The sequence below is a fragment of the Sander lucioperca genome, chromosome 11, assembly GCF_008315115.2.
Source record: "Sander lucioperca isolate FBNREF2018 chromosome 11, SLUC_FBN_1.2, whole genome shotgun sequence".
Lineage (NCBI taxonomy): Eukaryota > Metazoa > Chordata > Actinopteri > Perciformes > Percidae > Sander > Sander lucioperca.
This window is the reverse complement of record NC_050183.1, coordinates 25,869,605-25,882,628: the sequence shown is the minus strand read 5'-3', so window position 1 is coordinate 25,882,628 and position 13,024 is coordinate 25,869,605. Positions and strand designations below refer to the sequence as shown.

Below are 13,024 nucleotides of genomic sequence, written 5' to 3'. Positions count from 1 at the left end.
ATACTCATAGTAATCGGTCATACATAAAGAGGAAAACAATCACAGTAAGACATTAACCAGACACGTAAATGATTGAATGAATCACAGAATGGCATCTTTAGGGTGGGTGCATGTTAAGCTTAACGCAGCAAAATACTCTTCAGACTTTGATCAGAACTGCCGGAGACTGTCAAAGTTAATACACTGGGTGTGAAAAGACAGTCACCAGTTTTCCTGTCAGCTTGGCAAAGAGTGGACGCAAAGGTGAGTTTGATATTTTTTACTTAATTTGCTGTTTGTATTATTGTACATCATGGACCTCTTTTAATTTTAAGTTAATATGTTACTGTGATGAGTAATGTAAGTTTTGCGTTTGGTCTTAGAGCATTGGATTTAGTGATTTTTAGTATATGATTATACAACAACTGTCTGTCTTTCATACAACATATCCTATTAGTAAAAATATCTTATTTTTACTCTGAGTGAATTTCTGAACTGTCATCCATTATGATCTATCTGTACTCTCAGGACAGGTGTGTATAATGCTAATAATGTCTGATAGAACAAAAATGTAATCATAAGAAGTTATGTTAGTGTTTCACAACCTGTGCACAAAGTACAACCCATAAATAGTATAACCCATAATGGTGAAGTGGCATTTTGCAAATGAATAAATAAAGCATAAAAAAAGTCCAAAGGAACACCCAGAACTTCATCAGTGTAAAATGGAGGAAGTTTAGACTCAGGTAGAAATATAGTTTTTTAACATGGCAATGACTGAACGTACACAGAAATTCTCGAGTATATTCAGAATAAGTATCTGGATGTCCCTGAGTGGCCCAACAGAGGTGCTGAGGTGACATCTTTTAATTGAAGTTAATGTGTTACTGTGATGAGTGATATATACGTTTTGCATTTGGTCTTATAGCATTGGATTTATTGATTTTTATTATTTGAGTGAATCTCTGAACTGTCATTCACGAGCTATCTGTTCTGTCAGGACAGGTTGTGATGGCAGTGGCACAGGGGCCGTCCCTGGCTGCTGTGCTGCTCCTCGTTTCCTCTGGCCTCCATTGCTCCTCTCTCCGTCCTCCCTGTCCAGAGTCCTGCAGCTGTCAGAAAGCTCCCCTGTTGAACTGTTCCTCCTCTGGCCTTTCCTTGGTGCCGCAACACATCCAAGACTCCGTCACTGAGCTAGACTTGTCCCATAACCTCCTTGACACTGTAAAGCTCAACCGGCCACATCATAACCTCAGGAGTGTATTGCTGGGAAACAACAGTATCACACACTTGTCCCTCTGCATTGAGAGAAACCTTGGAAGCCGTTATGTCAGAGGTAGACCTCCGCATCGTTTCAGACTTTCGAGAAGACAGGGATGTGTGTCTTGGGCTCCCACCCTGCAGCTGCTATCTGTTGAGAGGAATCAGCTAGAGCAACTCCCACAGGGTGAGTCAGTGTAATATGGTAATACACCCATATATAAAACACTGTCACAGCACATGAACAGCAGTACTCATTAGGCTGAATTTCCACTGTTAAAGTTTAATTGTAAGATTGGATCATTATTTGCACTTGCATGCTGTAGTTGGTCAAGGTGGAGCTAATTTAATTGCTTTATGAATGGCTGCGTAGTTTAATCTATAACAGCGTCATATTTTACATATATATCATATGTTTTGTATGCAAAATCTTTGTCTGAAATCGCTGTTCAACAGATATAGTGAAATAAAAATAGAAATTTCCCTCAGATAGAAGGGAATGTGATTATAAAGTAACACAGTAATGGAAATACTCAAGTACTTAAGTTACTTACCAACAGATGTACTGTATGAAAAACTGTAGAATTGAATAATCCTACACATAACACACAAAACTCACACAATCTTAAACCATTAGCCACTAACATTAATGGAAATGCCAACTGATAGGAGTTACACTACAGACTTTAATTGTGTACAGTACAGTGTTCACAATAGTGCGTAGTATCTTCTAATGACTTATAGACCCAACACACCCAACAAGTACAAAGTCTAAATAGTTACATTAAATTTCTATTGTCTGGGTGTGTACCGTCGTATGTCTTAGGTGTATGCACAAGATATAAACACACACTTGAACCATCACTATTAAATGCTGGGAACATGTCTGTGTGTTTGTAAAGAACAGAAGTGCAATGTGAGTGGCAATCTTCTGTGGATACTGTATGACAGATTGTGTCATCTGAATAAATGTCCTAGGCCTTAAAAGTAAAACTGATAAATTTAATCACATAAATTACACATGAATTTTTTTTTTTTTAAAAGGTGTGGGTGATTAAAGATTATGCATCTGATAGTTGATAGATGATAAGTTCTACAGTCAACACTATCCACACCTTTAATTGCCCTCTGGAGTGTCGTTGAGAAATGTCCATGAGTCAGACCTGAAAGGTAGGCCACCTCGTAGGCATATTGTTTACCAAATTCCGCCTAAAAAGGGGGTTTAGGGTCTACTAATTTGTCCGTATGGTAAAATAAGTGTGTGCTGTGTGCGTTGCTGTTATTGTCATACAGTGTATATTCATTTGATTCTCGCATATAAACAAACCCCGTCATTGACATCCTTTATCTTTAGTACTTTGCTCCATTTAGAAATGATTAAACCCCCCAAGATAATGACACTACACCCTTCAGCCAGTCAGTTTTTATTGACATTCTAGTGGCTTTAAAGAAAGGTGTAAACATGCAGTACAACGTTTTTTGGGGTGGCAGTAGTTCAGTCAGTAGGGAGTTGAGTTGGGAACTGGAGTGTTGTTGGTTCAAGTCCCCATACGGACCAAAGTATGGTGGTGGACTGGTAGCTGGAGAGGTGCCAGTTCACCTCCTGGGCACTGCCAAGGTGTTCTTGAGCAAGGCACCAAACCCCCAACTGCTCAGGGCGCCTTTCCATGGGCAGCCCCCCCACTCTGACATCTCTCCATTAGTGCATGTATAGGTACTGAGCATGTGTGCGTAATTCAGGCCTGTTTGTAATGTGTGTAATAACAACAGAGTGAAAACATTGTAATTTCCCCTTGCGGGCTTAATAAAGTATAAATTATTATTATTATTTTAAGTTCCCCCCCTGAATCTTGTTATTTCATGGAATTGCTGCTGCTCGATTGAACATATATGTGTTTCAAAGAAATGCATTCACTCTGGTTCCTTTTAACGGCATGTGTGGACAGCCCATTTACTTAGCAAGAGCTGTGTTGACAGTCATACACTTCTTTCCTGTTTGGTATTCAGCTCACAGCACCCTCAGTGCCTCTCTAATGAAGCACATACCCACAGTGCCTTACTTCAGCCCAGCCCAGTCTCAGGGAGATTGTCTCAGGCTAGTGAAAAAGAGGAGAAAGCAAGGAATGAGCACCACAGAAAGATCCATAGCCCTTAGTTAGTCATATTGTTAAGTGGGTTCACAGTGAAAATAAGCCAGAAGAATTTGGGTTCATGTTCTAGGGAAGGGGTGTTCATTGATTCAGACATTTTACACTATTCACTATCTAGAAGTCCAGAAAGAGAGAGAGAGAGAAGTCTGTAGTTGATCTTATTTGATTTCAGCATTACTGCAGTACTGCAAACAAATCACCTTCATAGTTAAAATAATGTGACCGTGCAAATCACAGTGAAGCATGTAAAGCAGTACAGGACTGAGAAAACAAATAACAGACCAACTGTTGGTATCATAGAAAACCTCTATGCTCCCTTCAGAAGCCACCCCATCATCGTTATTGTTATCTTGTTTTCTGTCATCCAGGGCTGGAAGGTAGCGAGTCCATACAGGTTCTGCAGCTCTCCTTCAACAGGATCTCAACTCTACGACCAGGGGAGCTTAGCCGCCTTCGACAGCTAAAAGAGCTACACCTACGACATAACCTCATCACAAGTCTCCATCCACAGATGTTCCAGGATTTAGCCCAGCTCCGGGTAACACAGATTTAAAAAAAAAAAAAAAAATCTAATTTATTGAAAACATGCACAAAGTATTCACAAAATATTCCAACATTAAACTCGGTGATCCCACAATTTTTTTTGTTCATGGGTAATTTTCAGAAAAGTATTTTCCTATTCAAATATAATATAGCTTTTAATTAGAAAACTTTTCATTTAATTATTTTAGCAATCACATTAAATGTGTCAAATTATACTGTATGTCCAAATTGTGCCCCCTTCACAGGTCCTTGATCTGAGCTTCAACATGTTGACCAGCCTCCATCCTCTGATTTACCTTTCTCTGCGTAACATTGGGGCGGATGTTAGGCTGGGCGGAAACAGGTGGCAGTGTGATTGCAGTATGCGCAGTCTAAGAAGGTGGCTGGCCTATGACAGCAGCAGAGGCCTGCAGTCCTGGAGCATGGTGTGTGCTTCCCCCTCCATCCTCTCAGGCAGAGACCTGCTACAGTTGGAGGAGGATGACCTGAACTGTTTTGGTACTGAAAAAGGGCCAGAGCTTCACCAAGATGTGACCGTCTACAGTGGCTCTGAGATACTGCTGTCTTGCTCTACACAAGGTAACAGCCAAAAAGGGGTCAATTACAGAGATTAGGGCTGTCAAAATGAACGCGATAATAACGAGTTGACAAATTCCTTTTAATGCCAATAATTTTTTGACGCACGATTAACACACACACACGTTCTGTGATTTGGGCCTCGGTCCTCTTTGTAGTTTGGGAAATCAGGAAACGATGCAGCAGTAACAATGTGGATGGCTAACAGAAACAAACCTCCGTGAGCAGAAATGGATAAATAGTCTTTTGAATGGCAAGTTCATTTTCAAAGCCCTTCCAGATGGTTCTCTCGACAAGACTAAAGTTATTTGCATGTACTGTTGATGTGAACTGAGTTACCACCGAAGTACGTCAAGTCTCAAATACCACTTGCTGGCCATGCATACGGCTGACGCAGAGAACCCTCCTCCCCCTCGCCATTGGGTAGTTTTTTGAGCATACAGTACCTTTGGGTTATTCTGGAGAATATTCTATACAGTATTTGTCATTGTTATGGATTGTTGCAGTAATAATAAACATTTGCATAAAGCAAGCATATTTGTCCACTTCCATGTTGAAAAGTGCATTGAAAACTTGAAAAAGTACATTTACAATAGATAAAAAGGTGCGATTAATTTGCGATCTATTGTGAGTCAACTATGGACAATCGTGCAATTAATTGCGATTAAATATTTTAATCGATTGACAGCCCTATATATATATATATATATATATATATATATGTAACTTACATATATAACTTACATATATAACAATGCAAGTCAGTCTAACTGCATGTTAATGTCTTTGTTGTAGATTCAGTGTGGTGGATGCCCAGTGGTCAAGCATCTGTGAGCCAACCTCAGGCTGGTCTGCTCATCAGTGACATCACAGAGAGAGACACAGGACTTTATGTGTGTGTGTCAAAAGAACACAACGTTTTGTCTGTTTTCAGCCTTCAAATCAGTAAAATAGGAGGTGCAAGAAGAAAAACTAGAAGTTTACCCAGAACCAGCCGACAAATAATCCCACAAGACACCCCAAATAGGATAGGTCAAGAAAGGAATCAGAGAGCTACGCAGCCTAACTTGCCTCTGGCTGTGTGTTTGTCTGTTTTCATCACGTTTCTGGTAGCCTTTATCCTAGGAGTCCTAGCAAGACCTTGTATTGATGTACTTTGGAGAAGGGTCACCAAGAAGAAAAGATCTTCTGCAACCAACTCTGTCTCATCTGTAGAACAAAGACATTATGAGAATGGGGCCTACTACAATGACGAGGAACCAGAACCAGAACATGTGGGAACTCACAGGGAAAGGAGAGTCACATTTAGCACTGTAGAAGACTGCAATGTACAATATTATGATACCATACCCAATCTGGAAAGCAACAATAATGATGCAGTGATTGAATGTGAAGCATCTGAGGCTGAGAAGGATACAAATACAGCTGGATATTCAGGAAGTGAAAACAGTTCACGACGTGGTAGTCTAGAGAGGAACCAGAGAGATGACAGGGACCTGTCAGGTGGCATTGAAGCAGGCCGCACACACAAAATAGAGTTTGAACACATCCCAGACCCTGTTGAGCTGGATAGGAGAAGATTGTCTTCATGCTCAGATTCTTCAGTATCTGATAAAATATTTAATGAAGACAAAATGACCCGAGGAGACCACTTATCATCCAAGTCTCGTCAGCTGGCAGAGGACTCTGTTCAGCAGAGAGCTGATGCCTCGACAGCTAAAAAAGTAGAGGGCACAAGAGAACTTCCTGGATTTTCTTCAGAGCCCTTTACAGATTGGTCACCACATGTAAATAACACCAACCTAACATACTGTGATGTGGGGCAGGAGAATGAAGAACAGTTTGAATTTAGCGATTCTGTTCGAAGCACATCCTCACGGTCCAGCAGTGTGTGTGGTTCTTTTAATGATTCAAAATTCATTGTGGCACCCACTACTGATAAGCAGAAGACTGATGATACATCCAGCTCTATCTCATTTGTCAGTGAGGATGAGGTTACACAATACATTGTGAACTCAGACCAAGAGGAGGAGGATATAGAAAGGAACCACAATAAACCTGAGGTCACAAAGACTTGCCTTAAACAGGATGCTAGTTTTGAACAGCAGATTGACCCTATCAGGCCTTCAGTCCAATATAACCAGGGTGATTACAGATATGACACAGAAAAGCCTACAGTGAGACCTGAGGACTCCTTTTCCTCTCATTCCAGTGACAGTGATGGGGAGAACTACACAGTCAAAAAAGTGCGTGTACCCGGTTTGGCTGTTACCAGTCATGGTAAGAGTCTTGATACCCGAGCACCTTCACTACCTGCAGGATATTCATCCTCTTCAAGCAGTGAGAGTGAAGCAGACATCACAGACCTAAAAGTGAAACACAATAAAAGCGGAGTGATCGATGAGCCAGATACTCTGTCAACTGACCTGGATCGCCAATGTATCTCCCAAATTAATAGGCGTGTGGATATCAACGCCCCATTACCAGTTTCTGATTCATCTTCTAATGATGAGAATATGGATGTAACAACAAAACGTTCAAATAAGCAAGAACAAAGAGAGGTGGACATGGCAGGACTTCCAGTTAAAGAGTATCAATCTGTAAGCCATGATGCCATAAAGCCACAATGGCCTGCTCAAGATCTTGGCCATGCTACTCCCATCAAGAGGCGTGCCCCATTGCCACCTACTAATTCTTCTTCTAGTGGTGAGAGTGCAAAGGAAACAATGGACCACATGCAAAAGCAAGGTGAGATGCACATGACAATGCTTCCACTTGGAGTATCTCAAAACGTACGTTTGGATCATCCACAACCGCAATGGCCTGCCCTAGATCTTGAGCGTACTATACGCATTAAGAGGCATCTAGATATCAAAGCACAATCAACTGACTCTGACTCATCATCTAGTAGTGACAGTGAGGGTGAAACAACACACCACACAAAGACGCCTGGGAAGGTGGACATTGCAGGACTTCCATTTCAAGAATCTCAAACAGGAAGTCATGATCCAGACACAAGGTGGCCTGCCCTTGATCTTAAGCATATTCCTCAAATCAAGAGGCGTCTAGATATCAAAGCACCATCACCTGATTTATCTTCTAGTAGTGACAGTGAGGATGAAACAACAATCCACATTAAGAAACAGGAGCAAGGACAGATGAACATGGCAAGGCTTCCAAGTAAAGTATCTCAATCTGTAAGTTATGACCCACAAACACACTGGCCTGTCATTAATCCTGAGCATACTACACGCGTCAAGAGGCGTCTAGATATCAAAGCACCATCACCAGCTTCTGATTTATCATCTAGTAGTGACAGTGAGGGTGAAACAACACACCACACAGAGAGGCCTGGGAAGGTGGACATTGCAGGACTTGTATTTCAAGAATCTCAAACAGGAAGTCATGATCCAGACACAAGGTGGCCTGCCCTTGATCTTAAGCAAATTCCTCAAATCAAGAGGCGTCTTGATATCAAAGCACCATCACCTGATTTATCTTCTAGTAGTGACAGTGATGACGAAACAACAATCCACATTAAGAAACAGGAGCAAGGACAGATGAACATGGCAAGGCTTCCAAGTAAAGTATCTCAATCTGTAACATATAATAACCCACAAACACACTGGCCTCTCCTTGATCTTGAGCATACCACGCACATCAAGAGGCGTCTTGATATCAAAGCACCATCACCAGCTTCTGATTTATCATCTAGTAGTGACAGTGATGATGAAACAACACACCACACAGAGACGCCTGGGAAGGTGGACATTGCAGGACTTGTATTTCAAGAATCTCAAACAGGAAGTCATGATCCAGACACAAGGTGGCCTGCCCTTGATCTTAAGCATATTCCTCAAATCAAGAGGCGTCTTGATATCAAAGCACCATCACCAGCTTCTGATTTATCATCTAGTAGTGACAGTGATGATGAAACAACACACCACACAGAGACGCCTGGGAAGGTGGACATTGCAGGACTTGTATTTCAAGAATCTCAAACAGGAAGTCATGATCCAGACACAAGGTGGCCTGCCCTTGATCTTAAGCATATTCCTCAAATCAAGAGGCGTCTTGATATCAAAGCACCATCACCACCTCCTGATTTATCTTCTAGTAGTGACAGTGATGACGAAACAACAATCCACATTAAGAAACAGGAGCAAGGACAGATGAACATGGCAAGGCTTCCAAGTAAAGTATCTCAATCTGTAAGTTATGACCCACAAACACACTGGCCTGTCATTAATCCTGAGCATACTACACGCGTCAAGAGGCGTCTAGATATCAAAGCACCATCACCAGCTTCTGATTTATCATCTAGTAGTGACAGTGATGATGAAACAACACACCACACAGAGACGCCTGGGAAGGTGGACATTGCAGGACTTGTATTTCAAGAATCTCAAACAGGAAGTCATGATCCAGACACAAGGTGGCCTGCCCTTGATCTTAAGCATATTCCTCAAATCAAGAGGCGTCTTGATATCAAAGCACCATCACCTGATTTATCTTCTAGTAGTGACAGTGATGACGAAACAACAATCCACATTAAGAAACAGGAGCAAGGACAGATGAACATGGCAAGGCTTCCAAGTAAAGTATCTCAATCTGTAAGTTATGACCCACAAACACACTGGCCTGTCCTTGATCTTGAGCATACCACGCACATCAAGAGGCGTCTTGATATCAAAGCACCATCACCAGCTTCTGATTTATCTTCTAGTAGTGACAGTGATGATGAAACAACACATCACACAGAGACGCCTGGGAAGGTGGACATTGCAGGACTTGTATTTCAAGAATCTCAAACAGGAAGTCATGATCCAGACACAAGGTGGCCTGCCCTTGATCTTAAGCATATTCCTCAAATCAAGAGGCGTCTAGATATCAAAGCACCATCACCTGATTTATCATCTAGTAGTGACAGTGATGATGAAACAACACACCACACAGAGAGGCCTGGGAAGGTGGACATTGCAGGACTTGTATTTCAAGAATCTCAATCTGTAAGTTATGACCCACAAACACACTGGCCTGTCCTTGATCTTGAGCACACCACGCACATCAAGAGGCGTCTAGATATCAAAGCACCATCACCTGATTTATCTTCTAGTAGTGACAGTGATGACGAAACAACAATCCACATTAAGAAACAGGAGCAAGGACAGATGAACATGGCAAGGCTTCCAAGTAAAGTATCTCAATCTGTAACGTATAATAACCCACAAACACACTGGCCTCTCCTTGATCTTGAGCATACCACGCACATCAAGAGGCGTCTTGATATCAAAGCACCATCACCAGCTTCTGATTTATCATCTAGTAGTGACAGTGATGATGAAACAACACACCACACAGAGACGCCTGGGAAGGTGGACATTGCAGGACTTGTATTTCAAGAATCTCAAACAGGAAGTCATGATCCAGACACAAGGTGGCCTGCCCTTGATCTTAAGCATATTCCTCAAATCAAGAGGCGTCTTGATATCAAAGCACCATCACCACCTCCTGATTTATCTTCTAGTAGTGACAGTGATGACGAAACAACAATCCACATTAAGAAACAGGAGCAAGGACAGATGAACATGGCAAGGCTTCCAAGTAAAGTATCTCAAACTGTAAGTTATGACCCACAAACACACTGGCCTGCCCTAGATCTTGAGCATACCACGCACATCAAGAGGCGTCTAGATATTAAAGCACCATCACCAGCTTCTGATTTATCTTCTAGTCGTGGCAGTGATGATGAAACAACACACCACACAAAGAAAGAGAGGCCTGGGGTAGTAGGGAGTGCAGGGCATTTGTTTCAAGAATCCCAAATAGTAAGTCATGATCCAGAAACACAGTGGCCTGCCCTAGATCTTGGTAATATAACTCGCATCAAGAGGCGTTTAGACATCAAAGCCCCATCACCACCTCCCGATTCAATAATAATTGGTGGCAGCATGAACCATACAGTGGAAGGAACGACAGATGAAGCTATCAAAATTAGTCATGGTCAGTTATCAAACAGCTCAATTGAGCAAGAGGAGGGTATGGAAAATGTAAGATACCCCCCAACAACAGTCGAACCAGATTCAAGATGGCCTAGACTGGATCTCAGCAGTGCCCTCTATGTCAAAAGACGCCTGAATATCAAGATATGTTCACCCCCACCTGAGTCATCTTCCAGCAGTAATGAGAGTGAAGGTGGGACAACAAACCTACCTGTGAAAGTTGAGAAGGACAGAACTGATGTGGGGATTACAAGTTATCAACCAGGGAGAAAATTGCCTGACATGAACGTGACTGTCCCCCATGTCAAGAGGCGTTTAAATATCAAAGGATCATCTCAACCAATGGACTCCTGCTCCTCCAGCAGTGACACTGAAAGCAGTCTTTCAAGCCACACAGTGAAACATGAGAGAGACAAAAGATATGTAGGGATCACAAATCATGAGCAACAGGCAAAGTTGCATAAGTTGAGTCTGGGTGTCCCCTACATCAACAGACGTCTGGAAATCAAAGCGCCATCACCACAATCCGATACGATTCTTAGTAGCGTGTCTCCTGGCTTTCGAAAATCTGAATCAAACTCTTCCAGAAGTAACAGTGAGGATGAGTCCAGGGACCACCCTAAACTAGGATTGGGAGTCTCCGCCATATCAAAGGCTACTGAAAAGGAGTTTATTAGCTTGCCGAAGACCCACATTTCTCGCAGTCCAAAGACAGACCACAATATCAAATTAGAAAAGTATACAGTTATTAAAGAAGAAGTGGGAGGGGAAACAAGAAGTGACACACCAGAGATAAACCCAGAACTTCAGTCACGGTGGGCCACGATGAATTTGGGTGTCTCCCGCTTCAGAAAGCGTCTTGAAATCACATCGCATACACATAAACCACCACATCTGCCCTCATCACCTCCACCTGACTCCCCCTCCTCTTCCAGCAGTGAAAGTGGAACTAGGAGTAAAAGCAGCAGGATAAGGCGAAAGAGAAGGGGAGTTGGAATGCAAGGAATCATACACACAGAATCATCTCAGAGTCTCACCAATATCCCACATATCAGGAGGGCTTTGGATATCAGAGCACCGTTACAAAAGGAATCATCCAGCAGCAACAGTGAGGATGAGACAATAGACCACAGTGGTCCTGACCTGAGTCTTGGTGTCCCACGTGTTAAGAGGCGTCTGGATGTCAAGGCACCATTACCAGAGCAAAGTGATTCCCCATCTTCCTGCAGCGAGAGCGAAAGCAGACATGCATCAAACATGTCAGGAATGACAGATGACGACTCTCTAATCACATATAAGCGTATAATTATGAAAGCTTCATCGCCACCAAATAATTCTATCTACCCCAGTGGCAAGGGTCAAACTATTGACCAGACAAAACAAAGACATATGGGTGCTGAAATGCTAACTGTTGCGCAAGAAGGTCCATTCCATAGTGTGGGAGACAGAAATGCATCTCTTGCCCCAAAGAGAGTTCCCAGTATTAACTTTGATGATGTAGTAAAGAAAAGGACTGAGCAGTCCAGACACACCACGGGTGTGGACCTGCCACCCGAGATAAGGTGGATTGGCGTCGGTCGTCAGCTGTCTGACCTTTCCATCCCCAGTTCTAGGAGACATCTGGACGTGGGCTTATCGTCTCCACAGCATGCTTCATCTGCAGAGCCAGAACTTTCCCAACCTGTCTCCTCCAATATTGAAAGTGATCACACAAAACAAGACAGAGGAAGAGCAGATGTGACACTGATGCACAAACACTCGTCTCTTAGTTCCAACAGTGTTTCTCTTGCATCCAGCAGACCTGAGGAAAGGATTGAAAGAAAAGGCCTCAGTGCCCTAAAAGCCATGTCATCGTTGAGACGAAAGTGGGAACCATTGGATGAAAATTTAGATAAGGGTGCATCTCCTGTTTTGGATTATCAAGATCCACAAAGTGTCACAAGTTTTAACTATCGCAGGTCTGAGAAGGACATCAAGCCCCTGGCCAAACAGCCATTAACACAATTACATCTTTCCTCTACTTCAGTAGATGAGAGAAGAGCTACAGATTTGTATGATATTCCCCGCTACAGGAGGCATGACATTGGAGGTATTGAACCACCGCAGGGGGCTCCACCTCCTATTCCAGCAACACCACCACCATATGAGTAGCAGGGCTTACATGGAGGTCTCCACAGAGCAGTAGGACACAAGTGTTGGAAGGCACCAGATCCTATCTGCAACAGAGCAAAAACAGAGGAATATGACCCTTCTTCACTTGTGCAACAAAACCCGGAAGTTTATTTTGACTCCTCAAACGTGAACATTAGTGAAGTTTGAGTTTAAAAAAAGTCACTGCGCCCTTAACACTGATGAAAACAAGCATGATTGGCATTGTCTGATCTTAAATTGGCCAGCGTTTGACGCAAATATTGTGAAGTATATTGAATTTTACAAGTATTAGGCTTGAAATGAAATGTAAATATGAGTTTGTGTAGAACTGTTGTAGAGTGCAGTAGTAGAAGGCATCATAAA

The 13,024-nt window shown here is 42.5% G+C and overlaps 1 protein-coding gene across 3 annotated transcripts; it reads left to right on the top strand.

Annotated features, from left to right (window-relative positions):
* The first annotated feature begins 144 nt into the window (after nt 1-144).
* LOC116058730 lies at nt 145-12,829 on the top strand. Of its 3 annotated transcripts, none has more exons than XM_036006917.1 (8): nt 145-243; nt 980-1,426; nt 3,758-3,927; nt 4,178-4,511; nt 5,304-6,554; nt 7,116-7,770; nt 8,377-10,795; nt 11,159-12,829. In XM_036006917.1, the coding sequence occupies exons 2-8, from the start codon at nt 991-993 to the stop codon at nt 12,659-12,661; spliced, it is 6,768 nt and encodes a 2,255-aa protein (XP_035862810.1). In that variant the 5' UTR covers nt 145-243; nt 980-990; the 3' UTR covers nt 12,662-12,829. The 3 variants fall into 3 exon arrangements, with proteins under 3 accessions (XP_035862810.1, XP_035862809.1, XP_035862808.1); XM_036006916.1 differs by having other exon boundaries at nt 7,116-9,491; nt 9,897-10,795; XM_036006915.1 differs by having other exon boundaries at nt 7,116-10,795.
* The last annotated feature ends 195 nt before the right edge of the window (nt 12,830-13,024 follow it).

What these genes read in the sequence shown, in the direction of transcription:
- LOC116058730 (XM_036006915.1), top strand. Translation starts at nt 991, where the DNA reads ATGGCAGTGGCACAGGGGCCGTCCCTGGCTGCTGTGCTGCTCCTCGTT. An exon ending in GCTAGAGCAACTCCCACAGG is followed by an intron (nt 1,427 to 3,757) that starts GTGAGTCAGTGT and finishes TCTGTCATCCAG; the next exon opens with GGCTGGAAGGTAGCGAGTCC. An exon ending in GGAGGAGGATATAGAAAGGA is followed by an intron (nt 6,555 to 7,115) that starts ACCACAATAAAC and finishes AATCTGTAAGCC; the next exon opens with ATGATGCCATAAAGCCACAA.